The 26,647-nt window shown below is 41.8% G+C and overlaps 1 protein-coding gene across 3 annotated transcripts in view; it reads left to right on the top strand.

Moving 5' to 3' along the window:
- Positions 1 to 26,647, top strand: part of SPIRE1 (spire type actin nucleation factor 1) — a 173,269-nt gene that overhangs the window by 128,779 nt on the left and 17,843 nt on the right. For 2 of the 3 annotated variants that reach the window (XM_043539901.1, XM_037892889.2), the window contains exons 7-10: positions 7,929 to 8,015; positions 8,460 to 8,589; positions 18,145 to 18,314; positions 25,219 to 25,309. In XM_043539901.1, the coding sequence (XP_043395836.1) occupies positions 7,929 to 8,015; positions 8,460 to 8,589; positions 18,145 to 18,314; positions 25,219 to 25,309 (478 nt within the window). Of the gene's footprint in view, positions 1 to 7,928; positions 8,016 to 8,459; positions 8,590 to 11,956; positions 11,999 to 18,144; positions 18,315 to 25,218; positions 25,310 to 26,647 lie in introns of all 3 variants that reach the window. The other variant, XM_037892887.2, reaches the window with a different exon arrangement.

Raw genomic sequence — 26,647 nt, 5'->3', positions numbered from 1 at the left:
TGTTCCCTGGCTAGGATCTCACTCTGATTAGACAGAGTTGCTACACCCTTTCCCAACAACACACTAGTAACAGGCAAAATACAAGCACCAGAATTGTCTGGCCTCTGGGATTTTGCATAGACACTAACTGGATGCGACCTACTTACAATGCCATTCTCCCTAGCAGACAAACTTAGGACCATTCCCTTCCTGGGCTTTAGTTGAATCCAGAACCAACTCTGAGACAACTGCACTATGCTCAACCATCACAGGCTGAAAGGCCCCTTCTGTCTGCTCCACAGACAAAGAAGAGCCAGACCCACTTTCTCCTTTACCAGACACACAGCTTGGGATCTCATTTCCCTTGTCCCAGCACACAGAGCTGTTCACACACAACTGCTTGGAGACCGGGGTAGCTCCCTCCATAGGCAAGTCAATACCCCTGACAGACACAGGCACATTCCCTTCACTGTCACACTTCTCCAGGTAAGGTATAGGGACACTCATCTTCCACTATCCTCGCCTTCCCAAACTGCTGACTAGACAAAGCCATCAGCTCACAAGGCTGCCTAGGCTCATGCAAACTTTCCTTACCAAGCACCTTGCCACTCCCAACAGATAAACTTCTGCTCTTCTCACTACTCTGAGCTACTTCCAGCAAATCGCAGTTACCCTTCTCAGGTTCACTTTTACAAGCTGTACTCTCAAAGTTCTGTTGTTTTTCCCTTACCAACCTCTGCTTCCACAAGGAACTAGATGTTAAATTCACTGAGAGTACAAGTCATATCCAAAGTGTCTGGAGATGAGAGTAGACCTGCCATCCCCTGCATTCTCGAGAGATTAACTACCCAGCTGTTCTGCTCTGCAGACTCAGCTACCTAGTCTTCCATCTCGCTGGCTGGGCCTGGGGTCACAGCCCCTCTGAGCCCTGTCCCTGGTCGCTCCCTCCCTGCCGTGGGATCACTTCACAGCAGCGCCTCTGGACAAGGCAAACCTGGTTGGTAGCCGACCTGCCCTGCCTGTCGTCCCCCCCTTCCCTCCCAAGCTGGGGTCTCAGCTCCCACTGTGCTCAGCGCTGCCCTTGCTGTTCCAGTGGGGACAGGCAGCGAGCTCGCTGCTTTCCTCACTGCATCAGAGCCAGGCTGAGCCCCCTCTCCGGTGCGCAAGCATCTCTCTGTCCCACCCAACCCCAGGAGTCTGGTTACAGGCCGGCAGGTAGCCTAAGCCTAGCAGCTCCTCCCCCCTGCCAGCCACGTCATCTGCATTTTAACTGACCATTTCCCTCTCAGTCGATTGGTTCCCTGGATTCAAATTCAAACCCTTGGCCGTTACAGGAGCAGGGCCTGGATCCTGTCCCAAAGAGACACAGTCACCCCCAACAGGGTCTCACAGCTGATATCCTGGAGAACCCCAACGACCAGCCAGCCCCCCTTCCTGGGTCTCCACAGGGATCTGGGCCATAGGCAGGGTGAGGGGCTTCATCCCTGGGACCCTCACCCAGGTCACACAGCCCCTCAGCATCTGACAACAGTTCTCTCTGTCCCAGGATCTCGCCACCCCAGGAATGTCTCCCCATTGACCATCACCTTCCGCTCCCACTGGAGGTCTGAGGGGCCTGAGCCCAGGAGACTGCACACAGACATATAGGTTGGGACCAGGAGTGGGAGCCTGTCCAACTCCCCACCCATCTGGCTGACGGAGTCTACGGCCTTGGGACCCAGCAAGGGAGCTAGACACCGGGGCTTTTCCTCAGGATCCCCCTCGTTCAAATCTCCAGCCTGTTCAAAGGCAGTGAGGTGGGCATCCACATCCCCTCTCTCCTTAACCAGGGACAGCAATTTAGTATCGAGGTTCCCTGCGGAACTGGCACCCCGGGATCTATCCCCACTCATCCCTGGGAAGTCCCCTATGCCTCTCCACTCCACCACCGCCAGTTCATGGTGCTGCTGCTTCTGGAGCTCTTTCTCGGGCTCTCGCTGTCTCTCACAGTCCTTTTTCTCTCTCGGACTCAGCTCCAATCCCGTCTGTCTCCGATCCCCTGATGGGGAACTCGATCGTGAAGACTCCCGTCTGGTCGGGGACAGGAGTCTTGGGGATGCCTGGCTACCACCCTAGCTGCTCCCAGATCCTGCTATAGCCCCATCTGGGTCAGGAATCTGTTCCTTAGAGCAGTCATCCTCCTCCAGCTGCACGATTAACTGTGCTTTGGTGAACTTTCCAATGCGCAACCCTCTCTTTTTGCACAGGGTTACAATATCCTTCTTAAGGAGATGGTGATAGGCCATCACTTCGCTGTTCCCAAGTTGTTGTGAACTCACAGGCCTGTGTGCTTTTAGCTCCCCCCCCCCCGGTTTCCAGGGAGAACCCCTAGTATGCCAGCCCAGCCCTTCTCGATGTCACCACCTCTTTGCCAGGGTCGAGCTGCAGACTCCTCCGCCCCTGGGACCGCTTGCTGCAATCCCCAGGTGAACCCTGTTACTGCAAAAGTCCTTCTCTCTCCCAGGGCCAAGCCGCAGGCTCCTCTGCCCTAGGACTGCTCACCACAGTCCCCAGGGGGACCCCATTACTGCACAGTCCTTCTTGCTGGTCACACACTCCCAGGGGTTAACCGCCCCCCGAAACCACTCCTCTCTGAGCCTTCAGCACGCCTGGTCCTCGTCAATCCCGCTTTGTTTTACTGCTCCCCAGTCACTTACTGCAGGAAGCGCCATCCATGGGGTGCAGTACATCCCACTTTTGCCACCAGTTGTCATGGAGTCCCCGAGCGATGCTCTGGAACTGCTCCCTACAAAGTCAGTCAGGACTCTGGTGAAGTCTCCTTTCTGTGAACAGACTGTCTTCAGGGCAAAAAGCTTACACGGCTTCCACCTTCCTGGGTCTGACCTCGGAGCATTCAGCATCCTCTGCACCTCCGTGCGCTTCCCACAGCGAGTCTGCCCAGGCGGGGTCCTGGGGAAGCCAGAGGGTCCTGCACCCCAACTTCACAATCAGACGTGACTCTCAGCCAGCCAGTAAAACAGAGGTTTATTAGACGACAGGAACATGGTCTAAAACAGAGCTTGTAGGTACAGAGAATAGGACCCTTGAGCTGGGTCCATTTTGGGGGGCAGTGAGCCAGATAACCACGTCTGCACTTCACTCCTCGTCCCCAGCCAGCCCCAAACTGAAACTCTCTCCAGCCCCTCCTCCTCTGGGCTTTGTCCCTTTCCCGGGCCAGGAGGTCACCTGATTCCTTTGTTGTCTAACCCTTTAGCTCTCACCTTGCAGGGGGGAAAGGGCCAGGACATCAGTTGCCAGGAAACAGGGTGTTGGCTATTCTCGGTGTCCAGAGCCCTACACACACCTGCCCTCTAGGGCTCTGCAACGATCATACACCCTTATCCCACCACCTAGATACTTTAAAAATGTATAGGGGAAACTGAGGCACCCCTACAGTATTCAGAGGACACATTAAGAACAGTCCCACTTGGTCACAATCCCATAATAGCATAATGCATATGCACAAGGGGAGTGTAAATACAGAGTTTTACGATGCCTGAGTCACCTATAGTACATACACACAGAAAATATATATACAATCTTGTGGTTTAATTGTATTTACAGAAAGAATATACTGCATTAATAATGCAAGTAGCAAGGAGAAGATGATGAAATGTAAACTTTTCAGAGCTCTCTGTCCAGTGCACTTGTACTTTACTTTAGTATTTGTATATAGCATTTTAGCTTCACAATCGGTATTTCTCATGGTGGATATGTTTTCATGTGAGTGCAGGAATGACTATTTTAGAAATGATGTAGCATAGCTCACCTGTGATCAGCCTATGTTTGCTCAATTTCACTTCAACTGAAATTTTCCAGATCATACTGTGACAGACCCAGACCAGTGGGGTGTACAGGAGTCTGGTCCTATTGGGATCCAGGATGTACAGGAGTCTGGTAGAAGGCAAATATACTGGCCACTGGATGAACAGTTTTCTGATCCCTGAGTGACCAGAGCAGGGGCTGCACTAGAGCAATCGAGAACCTGCTTGAACCAATTAAGACAGGCAAGCTAATTAAGACACCTGGAGCCAATTAAGAACATACTAGAATCATTATGGCAGGCAGACTAATCAGGACACATGGTTTAAAAAGGACCTCCCATCAGTTAGGGGAGGGTGTGCAAGGAGCAGGGAGTGAGAAGGCATGCTGCTGGAGGACTGAGGAGTACAAGTGTGATCAGGCTTCAGGAGGAAGATCCTGCGGTGAGGGTAAAGAAGGTGTTGGGAGGAGGCCATGGGGAAGTAGCTGTCACGCAGCAGTTACAAGAGACACTGTAGACAGTTGCAATCCACAGGGCCCTGGGCTGGAACCTGGAGTAGAGGGCGGGCCCGGGTTCCTCCCATCCCCCTCAACTCCCTATTTGAGACGAGGAGGTGACCTGGACTGTGGGTCCCACCAGAGGGGAAGGTCCCTGGCCTATCCCCCGACCCACTAGGTGGGTCAGCAGAGACTGTGGGGATTGTTCTCCTCCTTTTCCCCGTGCTGGCCAGTGATGAGGTTAGCTGAGTGAACGGCAGGTTTCAGCCACTAGCAAAAGTGGCCAAACTGAGGGCGGCCATGAATCTCTGAGGCGAGCAAATCTGCTAATAAGCGCAGGACCCGCCAGGGCAGAGGAGGAACTTTGTCACAATACAAAACATAGTATCAGTTGAATTGACTGCATTGTCAATTAGATACATTGTTCTACTGTACTTTTTCTAAAGTGTTGCTTGGTGTAGCTGTGTTGAGATAGCTTCATTTCAATGGTGAGTAAAGCAGTTCTTTTGAATGTCATTTGTAATGTGCTTTTCAATCACTTGGGATCAAAGGCATGTTATAAATACACAATTATATTTATTATCATAACCATTCAAGATTAGACTTGCCATTTGCAGCCAACCTGTTTATCTGCAAATCATATTTGTTTATTGAATGTGAAAGTGGTGGGCTGAAAGCAAGTGTAGGAAGCCGCCTTCACTGTGTTTTCATCTCACTGTGCTTTTGCTATGTGGTGGTTTACATTTCTGGTAGATCTTACACGCTCAGGCCACATTTTTTCTAATAGGTAATGTTACTAGTTTTAATGTACTCTTGTACAAAATTCTTCAGAATTTTAAATGTAAGCATTTTTCTTTCATTTTGATTTTTACAAAAGAAACATATGGGATATTTTTGGCAGTGTTTTGAGATACTTTGATTAAACATCAGTATGTGGTTGGTTCCAGTCTGGTATCTGAACAGAATTACAAATATTCAACACTTTTTTTCTGGCCTGGCTGTGTGGCACAGATACGCTTGTACTGTGCATTTCTGACCTAATCTATTTAATCCATAGCCAAGACTTTTATTTCTGTAAGGGCATTCATAGCCACCAGTTCTTATAATCACTTTTTAATAAATAATGCTTGTGAAAGAGTGTCTATTTTGGAAACAGAAATTAGTTTGACTGCAGAAAAAATACAGCATTTACAGTGGCAATGAAAGCTTTTCAATAGTGTGCAGAGTCTCAGCTTTGACCATAAGTCCTTGGCATTTCTACTGAGGCTATATCAGTTACTCTGCCATACGATTCCATTGTGTCCTTGGGGAAATCAGTTGAGCAAATTAGGTATTTTAGCTTTCCCAGTAGTGAAATAGGGATTCAAATACTTACTGATTGTATAGGGATGGTATGAAGGTTAATTCAGGGAGTAAAGCACTTTGAGATCCTCAGGTCAATGGTCCTCTAGAACTGCAGTGTTGTTTGTTATTTATTTTATATTGTGATGTCGATAACTGTCCCGTTGGGACTGGACTGAGATCGCCAGCTCACCAAAGAGCTGTCAAATGTTAACAACTTTCAATCACTACTAACTTTGACAATGCTTGAACCAGTGACCTGGAGGAAGAAGACTTCAAGTCTCATTACCAATCATGTGAACCATGCAGACCTGTGAAAACTATCAATTCTTTTACAAGGAAGGGGGAAAACATAACTGCTTTAAAAATAATATTCTCCCCATGAAATGTCAATAAAAACCGTTTAATTGAAAAGTTTTCTTTAATGTTTTTGGTGAACATGGAGGATGTGGGAGAGTTCTGTGTTTCTATCAATAATATATACGCCTCCATTTACCTTCTTGATATTCTGCCTGATTGCAGAGAATTAAATCAAAAAAGGAGGAAATAAACAGGAAATGAAACAACAATAGAGGAAAAAATACGCCAGTGACAATACCAAGGGTCCTTAAAGGAATGATGGGGAAACTATTAACTGGGAAATGCTCCCCTTCCTGGCTCTAGCCAGGCAATCAGGCTTTTTCTCCATGCCTGAGCAAGGAACAAAGGGACCCTAAACTGTTAATGACTCCGGCCTATCAGTTTTTAAAGAAAGGAGGGGATGAGCAGGCAGCAGCAGCAGCTGGCAATGAGTCTCTTACTAAGAGATACTGAGAGACTGCTGCAGAGGCTGGCTGTCTCTCTTGGCCCAGGAAGGGGAGAAGCTTAGTTTCAATATGATACATGCATCGTGTAGGCCATCTGTTATTTTAACCCATTTCTCTGAATACTGTGTTCTGGCTGACTAATAAATCAGGCCTTGTGAAAATCATGGACTTCTATTTATTTATTCATTCATTTTTAGAAAATTCATGGCAGTGACATAGGTAAAGCAGAGAATTTCATGCAATAGGCACAGAATGCAGTCAGCAAAAGGTCACTGCTGCATTCATTTGCCTCAAACTGGCCACTGAGTCCCTCCCTCTCCTCCCCCCCCCCCCCCAGCTGACAAACTGCTGCAATCTTTTGCTGGAGCATGCTCTATGAGTTGTACCTTACATGAGAGCAGCTGCTTTATTATATATCCTGTATCTACAATATATTACTGACGTATTGCAGAGAAATACTCTAGTATACGTTTCTCCTTATCTCCAAATTGAGACCTCTGAAAAGGAAATGATGTTGTAGCTCTGAAGACAAGAAAAGCTCTTCCATACAAAGAGACATTTCTTTTTTTTTCTCTTCCTTTTGCAGGATATACTTTTTGCTGGCTTAGTTTTACTAAGTATTAATTTTATATATGTTATCAAACTCTTTAGTTCACTTCCAAGCTCCATTTATACTTCAAAATATTTTAAAAGTGTGAGTAAATTGATAAACTTTGTAAGGTGACCTAAGGCCAGGAAATTCAGAATGCAGCCACTCCATACTAGCACCACTTACTCCTGGTAAGGTGTGCTGACATAGGCGTTGTGGTTGATAGCAGCTGCTAGATCTGAAAGAATGAGAATGGACAGTTGATCTTTTTCCATTGCCAGAAGCAGATCGTCAGTGGGACGAGCAGTGTGTGTGCTTGTACCCAGGTCTGAAACAAGGCTGAAAAGAAGTCAAGGAAATCTCAGGACCCTCGATAGTGCCCAAGTTGCCTCATTACGACCTTCTCAGTAGCCTTCCCTGAAAGAAGAATGTTAGAGGCAGTATAAGAGTTCATGGTTTTGCCAGCCTCATGAGTTGCTTTCCTAGGTGTGGCTCTAATACTTCTTCATTTGAGGCCTGTTGACACACTGTCCTCCAAAGAGAGAGGTATTGACAAATTTCCCTAGTCACGAACCCAGTCTTCTCCCACAAACATACTGGAAGCTCTGATGTCTGATTGCATCAACGATTAATCCTAAATTTTATTAATTAACATTACTGCAATTGCACTTATTCTACATCTGTACATCTGCACTCATTTTCGATTTGTAAAACCAAAATGCTCTTATCTGCAGCATTTCTTGTCTATGTATTGCATACAGATTATTTCTCTCTTTGAGTCTGATGACAGTTTTAGGGTCTATTTAATGTAAGTTTGAAACTCTACAGGTTTCCTCAGAATATTATGATCTCATTACACTGCAAAAATGTGAATAAAAAGTATAAAAATATTAATTTCATTTTCCTCCTTTCAGGTCAATGGGGATATTCCACCTCGATTAAAAAAGAGTGCTCATGAAAAAATCCTGGATTTCATCCGATCACGACCCCCATTAAATCCTGTATGCAATCCAATATGTTTCTTCACAGTGAAAGGCTGGCTTTTTTCGATGTGTTTGTGTTTTAGTGTTTTGTTTTAAAACAGTGTAGTAGTACAAATTATATCTCTTGTTTGTGTGCTGTGCATTTATTCTTATGTGTTTCACACAAGAGCTGTTTAACTTTTCTGATCTGTTTAGGAAGATCATTGTAAAATCCTGAAACCTTAACGCTGACCCTTAGCAGTTATCCAGTATCTTTGTGAATCTGTGTTGATCTTATCTGCTTATAAAATTATACTTCCAATGTTCTTGTTAAAAAATCTTTGTGAGGAACGTACTCAACCGTGTTTATAAGTGAATGAAAATAAAATCACTTCACAATAATTTGCTATTTAAAAGAATCCTTGTGAAATCACATTCCAGGAACAATGCTTAGAATGAACATTCATTCTTCTTATACCCAAGGCCTCTGCAAGAAAACTGAAACCAACCCCACCACGGCCACGCAGCCTCCATGAAAGGATACTGGAGGAAATCAAGGCAGAAAGAAAGCTGCGCCCTGTCTCACCAGATGAGATCAGGCGTAGCAGGCTAGGTGAGTACTTGCTTTTGCTTATACTAGTTTTGAGGAGCAGTACTTGCACAAAACTGCCCCATATAAGGATCTTGGCAATGTCTGCACTGAGCTCAATTAAAATGGAGAATAAAATAACTCGTACCCGTTGAAAAGAGGGTAGACCCTGCAGGCTCTGCACCCTTTCTGGTAACTTTAGGAACAGAAGAATTTAGTACCGTGAAATGATTATTTTCTTGTTTTAAAAATAAAAGATGTGTGATTTTGACTGATTGCATCAGGTTTCTGATGTCATAATTAGGGGATTTTAAATGACATAATGTTGATTATTGAGCAGCCGGAGTTACATTAGATCGTCTCATGGATGGGAATGGAAGTTTGTTTCCCTAATATGCAATATAATGTGTTACACACAGATGTTTTTTAAATTCATTTTATTCTTGTTTCCTACTCTCAGCTTCATTTATCTCACGATTCTTTATTGATTATCTGTGTTTAAGTTTCCCTGAACTTTTCCCTGAGAGCATTGCAGTCATTTTGAATGTAAATCTTTGCTTCACTGTATAAAGTTATGGGGCCGCTGTAAGCGTTCATATGAATTTCAGTAAGCGACTGATTCAGATATATATTGCAAAGCAGTTTTTCTGCAGTAAACATTAAACAATCAGTTGCCTATTATAAAATTCTATAAGTATGACATTTTTCACAAGTCGCCACTTTGTGCCTCAGAACCATTGAACTAAAGCAAAGCCTGACCACTAAAGATGTTGCAAATACTCTAAACTGTTACTTCCATTTTCCTTCTTTAAGAGTAAAGCATTTAACTGTCACAGAGAAGCTTTGTTTGCTGGATTTATGCAGAGAAAGAGTGACATGTTGTGGCTAAAGTGGCAAAAAAAACAACATACACCTGTATGTTCTGTTGTTCTGTTTGGCAGGATATCTACGCCTAGCGCATTTGTTTAAAGGCAGTGTTCCAAACTCAAGTGGGTTGTATTTAGTCATCGTCTGTCGGGGGAAATTGTTATCACCCTTGTTTCAGCCAATTTTGGGGGGGTGTTTGTGTGACACTTGGATGCTTTTTAGCAGCAGGATGTTCTGAATACTGTTTTGTGGACCATCTGGAGCCTGCTGTGGAGTTGATTTATGGTTGCCACAGCTATTGGTTTCTTATCTGCTCAGACCCTTTCTTATATGAAAGACTGGAAGCTCAGCAGAATCTCGAGTGGATTCAGTTCCTTTACTTAAGTATATAAAAATTCAGCTTTAATATACGATATGTTCTCCATTTGGGAACTCTGTCTTAGAATCGTAGGACTGGAAAGGACCATGAAAGGTCTTCAGGTCCAGTCCCCTGCACTGAAGGCAGGACTAAGTCTTGTGGTAGTCCTCTTTCAGTCTGGTCAGATTTTTCACCACTCAGTTATATGGTTCGAAAAATGGAATATTAGAGCATGCTTAGCTATGAATGGAGAATTCAGGAGAGTTTATTGTACAGACTGCAGTAGACTAACAAGTTTTTTCTCTTAGCACCTGTGTAAACACCTAATTGTCATTAGCATGAAGAAAGAAAAAAATATTTTGTGACTCATTCAAAGGTATTGCTTCTTGTGTTAGAAGTATTAGTTTTTTTCTTTTTTCATATTGAAACTGACACAATAGATTTGTTGTCTGAAAAATCAAAATTTTCTTCAGAGCAAAATTTATATCTTTTTAATAGATTTGGGGATGGGAAAAGAGCAGCCACATTCAGAAAGCTATAAATAGTCCTGACTTACAGATAGATAAGTATTGTATGTAATTTAGTGTAGTGAAAATGTAAGGTAATAAGGCTTAAGGATTTTAAATCTAAATGGAAGCCCAACATAGAACACAGATGGGAGAAAGATGTGGAGATGATTGTGGATAATGCATTTAAACCATCTGGACAGGCATAGTTGGCAACAGTGAAAATAAATGAAGTTTTGGAGTGTATCAATGAAAGTATATAGAGTATATTATACATGTGCTGGAGTTTTTCTGTTATCAAAAGCATAGAGAAACCTTGTTTGGAATATGGTAATTTATCTTGGTAATCATATTGTGCATAACCAATTACACACAGAGAATTTTGCAACATAGGAGTGACCAGTATGAATAAGTTTCTGATAGAAATGAGCGGTTTATATAGGCTCATAAGAGGTCTGAATAAAATGGAAGAAAAAGAGAAACATAGAAAGTGTATCTCCTGTAGTTGAAAGGGTTTATTTCCTTTTATTAAACACATATTATTATCCTTTTATTAAACACATATTACCTTTTTTAAACACATAGCTTAAGGGGATGTGTGGCTGCTGGATCATTCATACAAGCGTGCACATTTTACAGGCTGGCAAATCAGCATTCAGGCAAATAGGTGCAGATATGACCTACTAAAGTAGTCTCAAGTAAGAACGAATCTGACATTATCCTAATCCCTACTAGACGTTTTATATTTTTGAAAATGTGGACCAATTTTAATACAGTTGGCAGTTTATGTTCTGGATTGGTCCAGGCGCTGTATGTCGGAAGTGAGGTGCATTGACCGAGCTGAGTTGAACAGCTGTGCCACACCTGTTGCTTGTAGCCATGTCTCTCATTTTCATGAGTGATAAAATTCACCTACAAATGTTTAATAATAAATATATATATGGGACATGGATATTAGTTAAATAAACTTTCCAGACCCAGTTAACCTTTGATTGCTTATTGTCCTACAAATGGGAACAAACTGTTTGGAGGGCTGAAAAGATACCACAGGATACTAGATCCATTTTGAAGACTGAGGCAAACCAGAACAGGGGGCAACTTTGAACCAGGCGCAGGACTCAGCCATACACACACTGTCAGATTTTTGGGGGTGGTTTTTTCCATAAAGATGCCAAACGTTGATTTTTTTTAATGTCTCTCTCAATTAGTTATGATCATGGGAGATTAAGCTTCCAAAAATGTAAGAATCTTTGTTTCGGTTCACTGAAATTTTTGTGAAATGTGGTTCTGTACTTTTTAATTTTTTTTTCTTTCAGCTACAGGTTTTTCTTTCATAAATGTTATTTTAAGTGAAAACCTTACTTTCTGTTTTTCAAGATGCTTATCTCTTGTGTTGGCATCTGGTTTATCGTATTCCAAAACCAGTGTTCTGCAGCTCTATCTTTTAAAATATCTTTTTACACATACTGTATTTGCAAGTGCCAGTGATGCTATTATAGTGTTTACACTTCCAGTGCTACCACAATAAAGAAAAACATGTTTTAGACACATTTTGGATTTATATTAGCCTGGGCATCAGAATCCAAAATGTCTTAAGTGGACCTAGTCTTTTCTTAACAGCTGAATTGTTTTCTTTTGTTGTTTTTGTTTCCTTTTTCAGCAATGCGGCCACTTAGCATGTCTTACAGTTTTGACCTGTCAGGTAAAAGGTGCTATAACACCTGACGTGGTTATTGTGTTTACTGTGAAATTTGTTCCATCCATTTGTTTGTTTAACCCTCATGTAAGAAAGAAACTTGAAGGGATTCTTCTAAGCCATGGTCAGTGAAAGTAAAGATTCAGCTAGATTTCCTATTAAAATCTATAGTTCTGCTACCAAATAGGGATGTGCACGTAGGAGGAACTACTGTATTTCACCTGTGATTGAATTTTGTGAAGAATAAGGTGGTCCGCAGCTAGCCCTAAACCCTAGGAAAGGGCTTGGTACACTATTTCACCTTAAAGTCTGATTTTATTATTATTTACTAAATCAACCCTTCCCCTGAAGCTTTGCTTTTAAGTTAAATCTTAGTCTTTTAGTATTGGTTTGACCAATAAATATAAGTACTGTAGTGTGTTAAAATCAAATGTCTAGGGAGTCACTTTTTGACTTGACCATCTTCTGCAATATTTTATTTCTTGAGATTATTCAAAAACTAATTGTTAAATCTTTCATTGAAATTTTCTTAATTAACATTTCACATACACACACACATTGCACCAATGTATATATCTGTATAGTGTGTATGTGTGTATAACTTAATCTCATTTGTCAGTGCACTGTGAAACTCTTATGAAGAACCACACTACTTTTAGCTATGTTTGAATGTTTGTTAGTTATACATGTTTGCTCCAATAAGCTTTGCAGCATTAAAATGTAAAAGAAGAGTGTAAATCTTCTAACAAATCCATGGGGACTCACTCCTGGGCCACCATCTTGGATTTTTTTATTCATTTTTAATGTACCCATGTTCTTCTGTCTAATTCTCTGTGAACTCCCTCTCTTTGAGGAGGAAGTCTCAGTAGTCATAAATGAAGCATTTAAAGTTCCTAATGAGGATGCAGGACTTATCGCTGAGACTGACCCCCGAGAAAGAAAACTACCTTCTATGCGGTGAAGGCTCCCATCTCTGCTGTAGTATTCTGCCAACAGCTGGGATGGGAACCCAAGAGATGGCTAGATTTCTCTAGTGCCTTTTATTTTATAGCAAGGGTATAAGCAATAACAGACTGTAAGGTGCCTGCAATGCTCCTGAACACTCTCAGAGGAGTGTGCTCTGAGGTGTGAAGCCAAACGCCCTCATTCACAACCACTTAGATTCCTTCTTACCTCATACCAATGCACCACATCAGCCCCTGAGACCTATGCACTAAGGGGAATCTCTACACTCAGATCTTATCCTTTCCATGCAGCTAAGTAGGCATGAATCAGAGCTGGTGCTGTTATGGGACCTCCACATGAATGATCCTGTTTCTCCAGTAGATCCTTAAGACAAGCTGGTTCCGAGTAAAATCCATCCCCTCGTTTTGTGGGGAGGCAAAATCTTTTATATCCCTCATTCGCCATCACACACAAGGAATATCCTGGGACTCTCACACAGTTCTCACCCTTCACCTCCAGTCATCTCCTATGGTTTTTCCATGGGAGGAGGTAATATGGCCCAATGTTTTCCTATTTATCGTCTAGAAAGACCATATTTGAATGGTTTATTATCATGATGTAAAGAAGCACAATGATTTGGTAATCCCAGCAGCAGAGCTTAGAGTGAGCATCTAATATAGTGTATTATAACATTGTCTAATGGCTGCAAAATGTTCCCCTAGCCAGTGCTCATGTTAGATGCTACGCTGTGTCCTATTAAGATCTGGAAATTCCTTGCACATAAGGTCAGATACTAGTGTAAGTGGTCAAACTTTTATTTTTCAACTCTTCTGTTACTTCCAAATAAAACTGAATGATAGTGCAGGAGAGTAGAACAGAACATGGCAAGAGTATCTTTACTGATTAGCATAGCAGGGAGGACGTCCAGCACTATCCCTTCTACATGTGTCTGTTTGCTTATTCTCTTCTTATCTTCAGTTAACTTGCTCTTTTCAGGATTCCTGTTCAGTCATGGATCTGAGATGTGTTCCTACTTATTTAAATACAAAAGGATTTTGCTTAACCGTCCTTTATTAATTCATTATCATAATATCTTTGTTAAATACAAACTACTTCATAGCAACCTACAGTACTAAACTATGCCTGGGATTTGATCTTTCTGACTGACCACTGAAGAACTCTTCCTGTTTTCTTTATCCATTTGCTAAATGTACTTTAACACTCATGTGATTCACACTGAGATGTGATACTGCTTTGTTGTCTGAATGATCCTATACATAGTCTTTGGAAGCAAATTCAGGGGCGATCAAAACATTCTCTTAGGGAGAAGTGACACAACAGATCAGACAACACAAAATGATTTAGTTTGGGATGTAAATAAAAAGCAGACAAATAGTTTTGTTTAATTTTGTTGCTTTGTTGATACTTTTGCTTTATTTTGATGGGAGGGTTTTAAATTTGCTTCCATTTTGTAATTATTATTTTCACATTTTTTTCTTGATGTCTGTTTTCATTGCTGTCTGCCCAGCTGAAGAGATGTCATAAAGATATAAACTCTCACTGAAAAGCAGAACCTTCCTCTCAAATTTCATGCTAAAGGACATGTTCTTGTCCCTTCTACAGCGGCTTTGTGCTGTTCTGGTGGTCCAAAGCAGCTGTAAAGCTGGCTTAACCAAGTAGTGGAGGATTCCCCTTGTGTTAGGGAAACTTGAGGGTGTTGAGCCAGTGTGGCTGGTATGTGCCACTCTTCTCAGCCATTGGCACAGGGAGCATTTCTAGGGGAAATAAGGTGTGCACAAGACTTTCCTATTCCCAGCTGTGAAATAGAGCCATTAGTAGCTGGATGTAAGTTACAGCAGTCTTAAAGATAGCTTAAAGCCACTTTTTTGCTTCCCTGGACCTGTGTTGAACATGGCTCAAAAGTCGGGAGCATCTGACCCTGAACATACGACCCATTTCGTCCTCTAAATTGAACACAAAAAAATGAAATAACGTCTGCAGAAATAATCTGTTTTTCATATCTACAAAGTTAATGTTTTCATTGTTTTCCAGAGCTGCTGTGTCCAGGCTCCAGTAGGGGTTGTTCTTCCTATGCCCAAATCTGTGAGAGGCTGAGCAGGATCACACATCATTTGAATGTCAGGAAAATGCTGAGGAAAGGCAGATAATCTATTAGTTTAGTTACCATGGTAATGAGCATGCTACCCACACCTAGAAAGATAAATTTTTCAGTATACTGATTAGTTTTCTTGTCCGAATTAAATATGCAAGTCCTCTATCATAATGAAGAGCATACCTTTGTGCTACAATTACTCATCATATAGTCTTTCCCCAGTATTCTCACAGTGTAACTAATGTAGGACAAATCTATATTAATCTGGAGAATCCATTTTCTTTTCTGCCTTCGCTTTAACATGCTGTAAAAATGTTAAGGCAAAGGAGCATATTTTACAGTAGAAACCAGGTCCAGTTTTCTGTTCCCATCATGTGTCAATGAAAGCTGTTTAGGACAGAAACACCATATGGTTAGTTAGCATATAATCTGTGATCTACTTAATTCCCTGTTTCATAAGAGAAGTAGTCTTACATGTAAATAAAAATAAATTTCAATTTATCCTAGCTTTTTTGGTCTTTTCGCTGTCTCTCTCACACACACATACCTTAAGACTAGTCACAGACACAGAAGTAGCAACACATAAGGAATTAACAAAATATGGCTTATGTAGTCAAGTAATCAAACCCAAAGCTTTTTGTTGTTTCCACGTGGTCTGAAATATTTGATAGCTTAAGAGAATCTCAGAGAACCCAGAAGTATTTATCCTAATGCTTCAGATAGTATTTACCCTGGAATCCGTGACTTGCAACCCAGTCACTGCCCCTATATCTCTGGCAAAACTTAATTTCTACTTCCGATGAAGTGAGCTGTAGCTCACGAAAGCTCATGCTCAAATAAATTGGTTAGTCTCTAAGGTGCCACAAGTACTCCTTTTCTTTTTGCGAATACAGACTAACACGGCTGTTACTCTGAAACCTTAATTTCTACTGTAATACAATGGTCACTCCAGAACCCGCTAGAAACACCTGGTTGTCTGGGCAGCAGCTGAATCACCTCAGAAGTGTTCACAATCATTTGTATGATCTAGAACAGGTTCAAATATTTTATGGGTATTTTTTTATTATAAATTTAGTCCACTGTTGGTTTCAGCTAATTGTTTGCAAACCAAACCTGATTTTCTTCATGGGCATTCATAACCAATAAACTGATACTTATTAGTAATTTCTGAGCTGTCCACTTTGACTATTCAATCTTTTTTTTAGGAGCCATGTGGTTAATCAGCACATGGCAATGTTTCTGATTCCTGATTAGATTACTGAAACATTTTAAACCGGAGAATAACAGATGTGACTAGAGGGTAACAAACAACACTGTTAGAATTTTTGGGCAAATTGTTTGTGCTGAAATCTGTGAAGCTTTATTCATTCACACTTTTTTCCACAAATACCCAGCAGTTGTCCACTTGTTCACAAATAACTAATAGTCTGACCACATGAATCACAGTAAACTGAACTCAAACCTTTTATTCAAAAACTTTTTTTTTTGCAAATTAGGTGCGTGTGGGTTTTTGTTTTCATTTTGCAAAAAAACCTTCCCTCTGGATTTCCTCAGAGTAGAGGGGGATGATGGATGATATGTCGTATTTAAGAGCTATTCAAAACAAATTTGATATATTATGTTCTAGTAGATTTACCTGAAGTTTCACTTGTATTTCAGGGTATTGCTGTAAATCAGTAAACACTTCTAAATATTTGAATTACTTCTTTCAGTTCTGGGCTTCCTGTCTAAAAATAGGCCAATGGGGGCTGCGGGAAATGGCGGCCAGCACATCCCTTGGCCTGCGCCGCTTCCTGCAGCTCCAGAATAAACTATGTCTGAACTAGTTATTTACACCAGTGCAGCTACACGTGTGACTAAAAAGGATGCTCCAGTGGTTAGTATGCTAGCCTCGGATTTGGGAGGCTGGGTTCATTCCCTGCTCTGCCACAGAGATCCTGTGTGACCTTGGCCAAGTCACTTAGCCTCTCTTTGCCTTAGTTCTCTAGATGTAAAATGCTGTAAGCAATAATACTTCCTTAACTCACAAGGGTGTTGTGAGGGCAAATACATTATGAGGTACTTATTCACTACACTGATGGGGATCATACAATTGCATAGATAGATAGATAGAAAGGCCAGATGTGTAGGCAAATATGCAAACCAGAGATGTAAATTTTCCCACTACATGCTGCCTCTTCCAAACACACAGAAAAATTTTTAAACATATTGAAACGTCACCCTTTCTCTGCTCTTTTTCTGCGATAAAACAGACATGTCAATCTCACCTTCTCTCCTCCCCCCCCGCCAGAATATCGAAAGCTAGATTATTGTCTAGGTTTAGACTGGGCACAGCAGACCTCATGCTAACATTATATGGGCCTCATTCTGATATCATACTAGTGATTATCCAGAGCAACTTTACTGGACTCAATAAAGTTACGCCCATGTAAAATCTGTGTAGGTGTAAACAGAATCAGGTCCCATGATTCCATTGTTACATGATGCAAGACTTGACCAAATGCATACATTTTCATTTTTAATATGCATTAAAATATAAACATGGGATTATGCACATTTTAGACAAGATGTTTATAACTCACTGTCATTGCTGTTCAGTATATGAAAAAGAAAGCATAATTGCACTTTCACTGGAATAGTTTGTGTTTGTTTTGTGTCAAAACTCATAATTTCAATGTAGAATGGTCTTGATATTCACTGGAGATCCACGTGTCTGGTTTTAGCAGTGCATCCCTGTTTCTTTGGATTCTGATTATTTAGCTAATTGTAGCAAATCATTAGGTGGCAGGATATTTATTCCTTTAAATGAGGATTTTTTTTAATGCTGAAGTCTAAAAAAAAATCAAAGTGCACTGCTATTTTTTCCACTGCTCTCATTCTCTCACATCATGTCTGTACCACACACCACGACCTGTAATTTTCTGAGCAACATATTGCTAAAGTAAAATAACCTTACACATGTAATTATCATAGTGAGGTTTTATTCTGTGCACACTGCCTTGGCAGTAAGAGCTGAGAGAGGCATCACAAATTGATTGCCTTGATATCTATTCCTCCTAACTTCCAAGTACAACCATTTTGTTTCTTTTACCAGATGTATCCACACCAGAGGCCTCAAGAAAATTAGCAGATAGCTCTGTAGCAAATGGTGGCTTGACACCACAAGCAAAGGTGAATGGCGTCAGCACTACCCAAGTGACAGTGCAGCGAAAGAGACTCCTTAAAGCCCCTACATTGGCTGAACTGGATAGCTCGGATTCAGAGGTAAGACAACAGGGGCCCATGCTTTCTCCTCAATTGAATTGCAGAATTTAGTCTTTCTACTGATTCATGGAACTAATAAACTGGGGCAGTAATTTCATAGATGCTATTTAATCCTGGGTTTTCTTAGTTATAATTTGAGGATTGGATTACTGCATTGCCAACCCCAAAAAGTTCAAAAATCATAAGTCAGATCCTAAATAATCATGGCAGTTACAATGTGAGCAAGTCTTGTAAATGTATTGCAAGTAACATAATTTTGGTCCCCATGCAGGAGCGTTTTTTGAAGGCCCCAACTGTGAATATGGCTCCATTGTGCTAGGCATTGTACAAAAACATAGTGAGAGACAGTCTCCCCAAGGAGTTTACAATTCAGCACAAAGTGTGGGGGTGAGTTTATGATGTGGGAGCTGAAACTGGGACCTACAAAACTCATCTCATTTATGGGCAATCACACATCCTTTAGATCAGTGGTTTTCAAACTTTATTCTGGCAACCCAGTTGAAGAAAATTGTTGATGCCCGCAACCCAACGGATCTGGGGATGAGGGGTTTGAGGTGTGGGAGGGGCTCAGGGCTGGGGCAGAGGGTTGGAGTGTGGGGGGTGAGGGCTGCAGGGTTGGGCCAGGAATGAGGGGTTCAGGGTGTGGGAGGGGGCGCTGGGCAGGGAGTTAGGGTGTGGGAGAGGGTCAGGGCTCTGGGCTGCGGGTGCAGGCTCTATGGTGGGGCTGGGGATGAGGGGTTTGGGATGCAAGAGAGGGCTCCAGGTTTGCGGGGGCTCAGAGCTGGGGCAGAGGATTGGGGCTTGGAGTTGGGGCATAGGCTTACCTCTGGTGGCTCCTGGTCAGCGGTGCAGCCAGGGTGCAGAGGCAGGCTTCCCTTCTGTCCTGGCACCGTGGACCATGCTGTGCCTCAGAAGTGGCCAGCAGCAGGTCCGGCTCCTAGGAGGAGATGTGCAAGAGCGCTGTGCAGCTCTCGCCTACAGACACCGCCCTCCCCAGCTCCTATTGGCCAGTTCCCGGCCAATGGGAGTGTGGAGCCGGTGCTGGGGGTGGGGACAGCCCACGGAGTCCTGTGGCCCCACCGCCTAGGAGCCAGACCTGCTGCTGGCTGCTTCTGGGGCTCAGTGCGGTGTCGGAACAGGTAAGGACTAGCCTGCCTTAGCCGGGCAGCACTGTCGACGGGACTTTTAATGACCCAGTCAGTGGTGCTGACCAGAGCCACTGTGACCCAGTGCCTTCCATTCTGCGACCCAGTTTGAAAACCATTGCTTTAGATGGAAATAACGTTGAATCCAGCTCAGCTCAAGCAGAGATCTGATGACCTGCAGGAAAAACATTACACCTGCAATAATAAGGCTTCCTGACTGGAAAATTACATTTATTAAATCAAGTTCTGACCTTTTGGGAAATTACATAGGCAGTCTTTAGCTGTCTGGAGAGGACTCATCGACAAACTCTCAGACACACTGCTCAGTCTCTAAATATGCTCTCCAATAAGTTCCCCATCCTGTTCTTAAAGAAACAGCTCCCATTAACCAAAATACAAACACTCAAATGTAATAATAAAACAAATATTAACACACCATCCAAATAACTTCTAAATATAATGTTTTGCAATATAAAAATAATCCAACAAAAACACTTATTTTCCCTCTCTCACACACACATTTTGCTTCCATATGGTTCATTAACAGGATTTGAACCTGCAACCTAAAAATCCACATTCCTGATCTCTTCCACGTGAGCTATTGAAGCCCTGGTAATGGAAAGCATACTATTATCCCCTGTGTGAATCAGCTGATAAAGGGGGAAACAAAGTAGGATCCGCAAGTGGGTTACACATCCATTTGTGAAACACTAGTGGAATGTTGGGCATAAGGATTTGTGGTATCTGTTCCTGGTTCTGGGAGCAGAGTGTGATTTGGAGGTTACAGAAAGCATAGCCAAGTGTAACAGTGTCCCTGTTCTGGGTCAGCTGTGAGAGTTGAACATGGCACCTGTATCTGGAGGTAAAAGTATGAGTCTCTATCACTTATGCTAAAGAAGTGTGTCTGTTAGCATGGAGGCAGTAGAGTCATAAAACTCTGTATGTGGTCAAGCTGCTAGAGGTTGACAGAGCATCACTGCAGTTTTGTGGGTTATGGAAGCACGTAATTGGGCATGTTCATTCTGAAAGGCAGTGTGACACAAAGTGGAAGAGATTTTGGGTCTTATTCATAACTTTGCCTGAAGTAACCTCTCTCATCTAATCTGTAAACTAGGTATACAATAGTAGTAGATGAGGCTTTGTTAATAATAAGACTGAGGGGCAACAAAATAGTAACAGCAGTCAGTGAAAGACCTGAGACTAGAATTCATGTTCCTGTAGCCTGCAGCTCGGTGTTAGGCTAACGCATCATGATCTTTCACTTGGAGAAATGAACTGAGTAAATAAAAAAAGAGTCAGAAAGATAAATGTAAATTGATCCTCATAGGAAAGAATAATAAAATGCATGATTATGGATTGGGGAGTACATCATAGACTGAGATACCCCATAGAGAATGCTCTGGAGGATAGAGCAAACAATAAATTGAATGTAAATCAACCATACAATACTGTTGCAAAAAAGACAAATCTTATATTGAGTTGAATTAACTGAATAGCTTATGAAACAAGCAAGATAATCATGCTACCCTGCTCAGTGCTGATTAGGTCTCGGGCACTGTGCTGTGTTTAATATTGAAGAAGTAAAAAAGATAAATTAAATAACGGGAAGTTACCAGATTGACAAAAATTGGGTAAAAGGACCTGTGAAGAAAATTGAAGAGAACCAAGCAAGACCATTATTTATGTTGAAATGCCATATTTATTTTATGATTTTTAAGTTTGTGGCATATATAAATGATGGGGATTGGTATTCTAATTGTCTGTGAATGACTCAGTCATTTCCATGCTTGTGACTGTATAGAGAATGAATTGAGCTAACCTATTTAGAATTACTCACTGGGGTTCCCCAGATTATAATTTTACAATCTACCCTGAAGAAGAGGCTGCACACAGCTGCACTGCCCCAGGAGTAGACCAGAGAATTAACTGTGGCTCAACTCACAATATTTCCCCTGCTCCTCCTTTGTTCTGAGGGAGGACAAAATTTCCTCCGCTTTTTTGTGAGGCAGCTTATTATATACCCATCTCGCTGGGTGGGTAGTGCTGTGATGGGCGGTCTGGAGTCCCCTCCCTGCCTACTTACGTGCAAAGATCAGTATGAGGCAAGCAGGCCCTGCTCTCCCACCCTTCCACTAAAGTCACAATCAGAATAAGGAGACCCATACTCGTCTGCGTGTCTGAATAAGGATGTAATAATCTAAGCCCTGGGTATTTTAAATAATTATAGAAATCATCTCCTAACAAGGCTATATATATATATACACACTTAGTTGATAATATTGGTGGTGACACATCCAGGCTCTCCCCTCAAGTTGTGCCTGTAAGCAGATGTGCCTTTCTCAGTAGCTAGGAGACTATACTTGTTTGGATCTGGATCTAAATGTGTCCAAAGGTGTCTGGATCCAGGATTTTAATTTCATGCCACTTCTGCTTGTGAGATTTCATATTGCCTGCATTAGAAATCAACAGCAAAGACATTGGCCTAAGCAAATTCCTCTCAAGAATCATGAATAATTACTCCACATGATTCAGTAGTATTAATTTGCTAAGGAAGCTTACCACTGTAGAAGTCACAGTACAATAGAATAGTTCACGTTTTCTGTGCATGTGAGGGGGATAGGGCAAAGAGACAATTAAAAATAATGCGTATGGAGTGTGTATTATCTAAGCAGAGCTGGTTTTTATAAACAGTGGGAAATATAAAATATCTATCGCTCTCATTCTTTCCTAAATTATTTAAAATGAGTAGTTTCCTTTGAATTCTTATGTTGATTCTGAGCAAGGTCTAGCCCACCTCAGAAGTAGCTGAACGTCCATCCCCACCTGCTGGGGAAAAAAAGATGATGATTCTGGAGGCAGGGGCATTAGGCATCCCTATAGAAGCCCTTTGTTTCCACTGGTGCTGTCTGCCTCTTTCAGCCTGATTTTCTATGGTACCTGGACAGATACTTCCCCTGCCATGGCTACTCCCCAGAAGCTCCCCTGAAAGAGATGCTGTTCCACAGCACAGAGTGAGAAGTAGCTCAAATTACTGCGGAATTTTAACTCAGTTTCACTCCCACTGAACTCAGTGGCAAAACTCCCACAAATACAAATGGGAACAGGATTGAGACATCTGTGTGCTGTAATGGGTTTGGACAGGGCAGCATCTGACTGAGACCTGTCCCCGAATCCATCCTAGGCTTCAAAAATGAAACAAGAAATTATTTAAAAATGTTGAACACTATTTTAAACCAAAATAGCTTTTTTCAAAATTGGAAATTTTCATTTTTTAAACATTTAAAAAAATATAATTTGTGAAGCTGAAAAATGAAAAATGTAGTCTTTTTTTTTTTTTTCTGAGCAGTTTTTCTTCTCTTCTTCCCTCCAGGAGAAAAAAAAATAGTGGAGGAGAGGAGAAAGGGAAGAAGACGATGGGGAATGAAAAACTGAAAAATTTTGAAAACAGAAATTTTCAGTAAAAATGTTCTTAAGCATTATGAGTAAATTAAAAATAATTCCTTTGAGAAACCTGTGGAGAAGAACGACTTTGGAATTGTCAAAAATGTTCACGGTTTTCCACCCCCATTTTCTGTCCTGCTCTAGGTGGAACCCCTTGTAGTCCCACAGGGGGACATGGGAAGGAGGGAAGGGAGTGTGCCATAGAGCCAGCCTTCCCCTGTCTGCTGCTCATCTAGCCTGCCCCACAGGCATTGGCTCCCCTCCAATCGGAAAAACAAAGGGGAGCATGGAGCTTTTTAATTCGAAAAAGGCACTACCACTAGCAGGTTTCTTATCTCTTCATCTTAACTTTTTAGCTGCTCATCTCTCTGTACATGAAAGAATAAATGAAATACATCTATTTATTAATAGGACTATTAGAGGACTATAATATCCTAGGGTTTTGGTTTTTTTTAACTGCACCGATAGTTGTTTTCACCAATCTAAAAGTTTAATGTTGCATTTTGAATAGCAATTATTCTTCTTCGCAAATTTTATATTTATCAGCTGTAAGAGAACTTTTTGGAACCCTCCTTTAGACCTAGTAAATGTTACCAGACTGCTTTTTAAATTCCATGCAGGCAGCTAACTCCCAGGTTTTTCTTGGGTTTCTTGTGTTCAGCATAGAGTACTTGTAACCCACACACCTCTGGGTGTGGTGTTCTGTCCCAGCTCGTGGCACCGAGATCACTTACAGAGAGATTAATGAGTCTGCTCTACAGCCTTAGCTAACAGCATTTTAACTCATGCAGTAGAAGCTCATGTACTAAACTCCAGAGGCCTAAGGTTTGATCCCACCTGCCAACGACCAGGGTCTGTCCATACTGATCGCCTGATCTCTAAGGTGCCACAAGTACTCCTTTTCTTTTTGCAAATATAGACTAACATGGCTGTTACTCTGAAACCTGATCATAATTTGTGACTCTCTGGCTTTGGAGATGCCATTTGTTAATGTGCTGTTCCTGTGAGCTTTTCCCTTCTGATTTTTCATAACCAGAGGGGGCACTGTTTCAGTTACTGGAGATTTTCCTTCTTAAGATTCATGTACCTCACAAAAAGCTTGTCTACACTTACCAGGGGATCTGTGAGTGGTGATTGATGCATCGGCGGTTGATTTAGCGGGGCTAGTGAAGACCTGCTAAATCGACTGCAGATCACTCTCCCACTGACTCCTGTACTCCACTGGATTGAGAAGACTAGGGGAGTCGATGGGAGAGCATCTCCCGTCAGCATTGCGTAGTGTGGACCCCACAGTAAGTAGATCTAAGCTACGTTGATTTGAGTTACGCTATTCACGTAACTCAGATTGCGTATCTTAGATCGAATTTCCCCTGTAGTGTAGACAAGGCCTCACGGCCTCTGAGACTGAGAGGCTGAGTTGCTTACTTGTTTTCAGAGAGAGTCACTGGTTTGATTTGTAAACCCCAAGAGTACAGGAGGTAACACTGCAGCCCTCCTTTGTTAAAAGCATTTATGTCAGAATTCAACAGTATTCACAAACATTTCTTCAGCCTAGTATTCTTTTGTTATGCTCCAGTGATATACTGCAGCTTGTTTGTATGAGATAATTTAGACTGTAGGTTTTAGGTGAGGGCAGTCTACAAGGGTATTGATTCAGAGAAGCGCGATTCTTTAGCCACCCATTAACTGAAAAGTGTTAGTCGAAGACCATTTCATTCAAATTCATCTCCCAGAATTTGTTTTTGCTTGGCTGCTATGATGAGAACATACTTATGTAATGAATGAGACTTCTTTAAACACAGAGAAGTGCACCAGGATTAGAGATTAGAGAACAGGGTTGTGGAAATTAGTGATTAGATTAATTGCTCTTTACCTGGTCACCAGGGTCACTCCTCATTCCTTTGGAGACCAGAGGAAGCTAAGTGCTTGAATCTTGATTTCTTGCTGATATGAGGTACATACTTGTATTAATTTGGCTTGTAAATCCCTGCTAGGCACTCAGTGCCAGAAGTAATTATTAAGGAAAAGACAGATTACAACAGAGTCACCTAGCTTTCTATTCCTGTTTTTAATAATATAATTAAATATATTAAGTATGTACTGTATATTCCAGTTTATAGCAAAAGATTAACTTGGAAAAACCTATTTACACAAGGCTTGCCTAGTTTCAATATTTTTTGCAAGTGTATTGTTGGAAGATAAGTGATTTAATGATATCATTTACCTGTGGTACAATACCTGTGGGGTGGGTGGGTGGTTGAGAGTGAGAGAGACTGCCTCTGAAGAATTCTAATTCTTCCAATTTTGCTTACTTCCAGGAGGAGTCTATGCACAAATCAGCAAGCAGCAGCAGTGTCTCTCTTTCCCAAATGGAAGACTCCTTTCAAGAGACAACCTCTGGTAGAAAGAGTAAGTGTTCCATGTCTAGGAAAGCCTGTTTAAATAGAAACAGAGTAGTTGTTTTGCTTTCCCACCTCCTAGCATTTTCTGTCACATGAATTTTGCATGAGCATATTTTGCTAAATAGTCAGAGCAGATCAGTGTTCATGGGTAAGTGTGTGGTGCTCACCCCAGGAAAAGAGACCTGCTGAATAGGTTAACATTGATTAAATATCCTCTTGACTAACATGAAGGCGTAGGTCTATTGGATACTGTACAGATATAAGTTACAAGGCTGCATAGTTCTGAAGACAAATAAAACAAATACACGTATTTTAAATGAAGGAAAATATTGTTAAATGGGGAAAATAGTCTTTTCCTAGAACGGAATTTGCTGTATGAACAGAGGCCTCCATGCAACGGAATTAACTCATTTACTTTAATAGAATAATTGATCACCACAAAATTACTGTGACCCTGCTTTCCTTTTTAAAATACTAAAATATTTATTCAGAAGCATTCATACTATGATGTGCCTGTTAAAAATAAAAGACCAAAAACCAGCAACAACACAAAAAAACAAAAAAAAAATGGTCAGAAGACAGAGTTGCATATATTCTGTGACTGAGGCCAGGTCTACACTCAAAAGTTACATCGACTCAGCTGTGTTGCTCAGGGGTATTAAAAATCCACACCTCTCAGCGACGTAATTAAGCCAACCTAACACCCACTGTAGACAGTGCTACGTCGATGGAAGAATTCTGTCAACCTAGCTGCTGCCTTTTGGGGCGTGTGACGGGGTCCTCAGGATCCAATGTGGACTGTGGGACCGCTGAGCCCTCATCTCCCAGCCACTCATGAACCATTAATAGGGAGGCTCCAGCCAGTTTCCCAGCCTTACACCCCAGAACTGGACCATCTTGCACTGGTCAGAAGCCTGGCCAGTGTAAGTTCATTAAGTAGTTCGCCCTTCCCTCAGTGTGGAATGGACACACACTAGCCTTTGTAAACTGAGCTGAGGTTTCCCAAGCACTTCAGCCAAAACACACTGTTTTAAGTAAAATATAAAATAGGTTTACTAACTACAGAAAACTAGATTTTAAGTGATTATAAGTTGCAGGCATAGAGATCAGAGTTGGTTACTTAAGAAACAAAACTAAATTTGTAGTCTAAGTTCTACAAACTAAACAGGCTTTGAATCCAGCAGTGTCTCACCCTGAAAGATGGTACAAACAGGTTACAGATCTTCAATACACAGACAAGACTCCATTTCCAGCCTGGAACCACCCTTTCCCCGTTCAAAATCTGTCCTCCAGACGTTCCTCCAGGTGTTGAGTTAGGGAGGGAGAGAGGCCAAGTAATGATGTC

Source organism: Chelonia mydas, chromosome 2 (genome assembly GCF_015237465.2).
Source record: "Chelonia mydas isolate rCheMyd1 chromosome 2, rCheMyd1.pri.v2, whole genome shotgun sequence".
NCBI lineage: Eukaryota > Metazoa > Chordata > Testudines > Cheloniidae > Chelonia > Chelonia mydas.
The sequence above is the reverse complement of the archived record's forward strand: the minus strand, read 5'-3'. Positions and strand labels throughout refer to the sequence as shown.